This window comes from Coregonus clupeaformis, unplaced genomic scaffold (genome assembly GCF_020615455.1).
Source record: "Coregonus clupeaformis isolate EN_2021a unplaced genomic scaffold, ASM2061545v1 scaf0651, whole genome shotgun sequence".
NCBI classification, from domain to species: domain Eukaryota; kingdom Metazoa; phylum Chordata; class Actinopteri; order Salmoniformes; family Salmonidae; genus Coregonus; species Coregonus clupeaformis.
Genome location: NW_025534106.1, coordinates 8,486 through 10,759, shown reverse-complemented (window position 1 = coordinate 10,759; position 2,274 = coordinate 8,486). Strand labels below are relative to the sequence as shown.

The 2,274-nt window shown below is 39.2% G+C and overlaps 1 protein-coding gene across 1 annotated transcript; it reads left to right on the top strand.

The window, feature by feature from the left end:
* Window positions 1-1,058: 1,058 nt before the first annotated feature.
* LOC123485335 (zinc finger protein 2-like) lies at window positions 1,059-1,406 on the top strand (the record flags this gene model as incomplete). Its single annotated transcript, XM_045216253.1, is given in 2 exon segments — window positions 1,059-1,093; window positions 1,229-1,406. Coding segments are annotated over 2 exon segments (181 nt in total), but the record flags the coding sequence as incomplete, so codon positions are not given.
* Between the last annotated feature and the right edge of the window lie 868 nt (window positions 1,407-2,274).

Genomic DNA, 2,274 nt, shown 5'->3' with positions numbered 1-2,274 from the left:
TGACGCTCTTTAGACCAATCTTGTGTATATTCATTTTAGTGTTTTGAACAACCTCGGTAGCTTGCTAGCGAACATAAAGCCGAAACATTGAAGCTCTTTAGACCAATCTTGTGTATTTAATCTTAGTGTTTAGCACATAATTATGTTTACGTGTCTACTAGTTCATTTAAACGTAATTTGCTTGTTAAATTATCAAATGTGTTAAATTGATACTGCACTAGGTTAATCGCCCGGAGCTTGAGCTCACTAAACTAGACGGAGAGAGAAGCTCTGGTGAAAGGAGAGGAAGAAGCTTTCAGAATGAAAAAGGAGGAAGAGGAGGCTGTTACACTGAAAGAAGAAGAGGATGTTACAGTGAAAGGAGAGGAAGAAGCTTTAATAATGATAAAGGAGGAAGAGGAGGCTATTACATTGAAAGAAGAAGAGAATGTAGTGAAAGAAGAGGAAGAACCTTTTGTAGTAGTAGTAGTAGAAGAAGAGGAAATAAAAGAGGAGGAAGACGTTTTGGGAGTGAAAAAGGAGGAGGAGACTGAAGAGACGATTAACACCAGTGAGTACTGTCTTTAAAAAAGGGGCACAAACTATGCAGTTCTTGAACTAATGTATGTTTTTAAATGGTCTTTCTTCTGAAGTTCTACACTTGAATATGTTGTTCAGTTCTGTAGGTATTGTTTAAGGGGCAATCTGCCATTGGTACATATATTTTTTGGACTTTTAAATTAGATTTATTGAATTCTCCATGTGGTCTACATTAAAGTGCACTTCATCTAATATAACAGGCTTTTAAAATAAAATTAAATTAAATATCAAATGGACGCAAAAGGCACCCCTTTCGTGGAACAACCCTTTTACATTTGCATCAAACAATATTTTATAAAATCATGATGAAAGTGGCCATTTTAGGCCCTTTTTAGACATATTCATGTCTCTTGTAAGACTCTATGATTGTAATAGATCATAAGTTTACCATCTGTTTGATGTTCTCGTTCACACAGGAGAGAGACATGACTATCATGGATCCTCTGGGGAGCCTCAACCACATCCTGATGCTGACGAGGCAGAGAAGAGTCTCTCCAGATCAGAACACCAGATGGTACAGCTTGGTCTGGTCTAGCATACAGCTTGCTCTATCGGGGTCTGGGCTGGGTTTCTGTAAAGCACTTTATGACAACAGTGACATCAGCATCCATAATGATATGTGTCTGTGTCCCCTCTATATGGTTACCAGGACAACGCTAGCCCTTCCGCCCTCCCAGAGTCCCCGTGTCGTACCTCTCCCAGTAGCACCTTACTGCTGGGTCTGAAGAGGTTGTCTGTGCGGCTGGTGGACTGCAAGAAAACAACGGGGCTGAGTGGAACTGTGAGAGGAGGAGAAGAGAAGAAAGGAGCAGATTTGACTCATCAAAGTAAGTGCTGTAGTTTAGTTTGAACAAATAAAATAGATCTGCCCACTGGTATCTGTTACCAGGACAACCAGCAGAGTTCTGTTAGTTGACATGAAGAAAGACTGGTGGATATGGATGTTATGAATATCATAACACTGAAAAAGGATTCTGCCAATGAAAAGAGAGAAACAAATAGACTACATAAAACCTTGATGAAAGTTAGATTTAGAGAGAAACATTTCCTAAAAACATTATGGATGTTACATTGCCTGTCCCAGTCACCCCCCCTATCTTTACAATACTGTAGAAGAGGTAAACCAAACTCAAGACACTTCAATTTGGTCTGTATTGCTTCATTAACATCTGATCTACAGAATTGGTAAAACATTGTAAATACAGTGGGGGAAAAAAGTATTTAGTCAGCCACCAATTGTGCAAGTTCTCCCACTTAAAAATATGAGAGAGGCCTGTAATTTTCATCATAGGTACAGTGGGGAAAAAAAGTATTTAGTCAGCCACCAATTGTGCAAGTTCTCCCACTTAAAAAGATGAGAGAGGCCTGTCATTTTCATCATAGGTACACGTCAACTATGACAGACAAATTGAGGGAAAAAAATCCAGAAAATCACATTGTAGGATTTTTAATGAATTTATTTGCAAATTATGGTGGAAAATAAGTATTTGGTCACCTACAAACAAGCAAGATTTCTGGCTCTCACAGACCTGTAACTTCTTCTTTAAGAGGCTCCTCTGTCCTCCACTCGTTACCTGTATTAATGGCACCTGTTTGAACTTGTTATCAGTATAAAAGACACCTGTGCACAACCTCAAACAGTCACACTCCAAACTCCACTATGGCCAAGACCAAAGAGCTGTCAAAGGACACCAG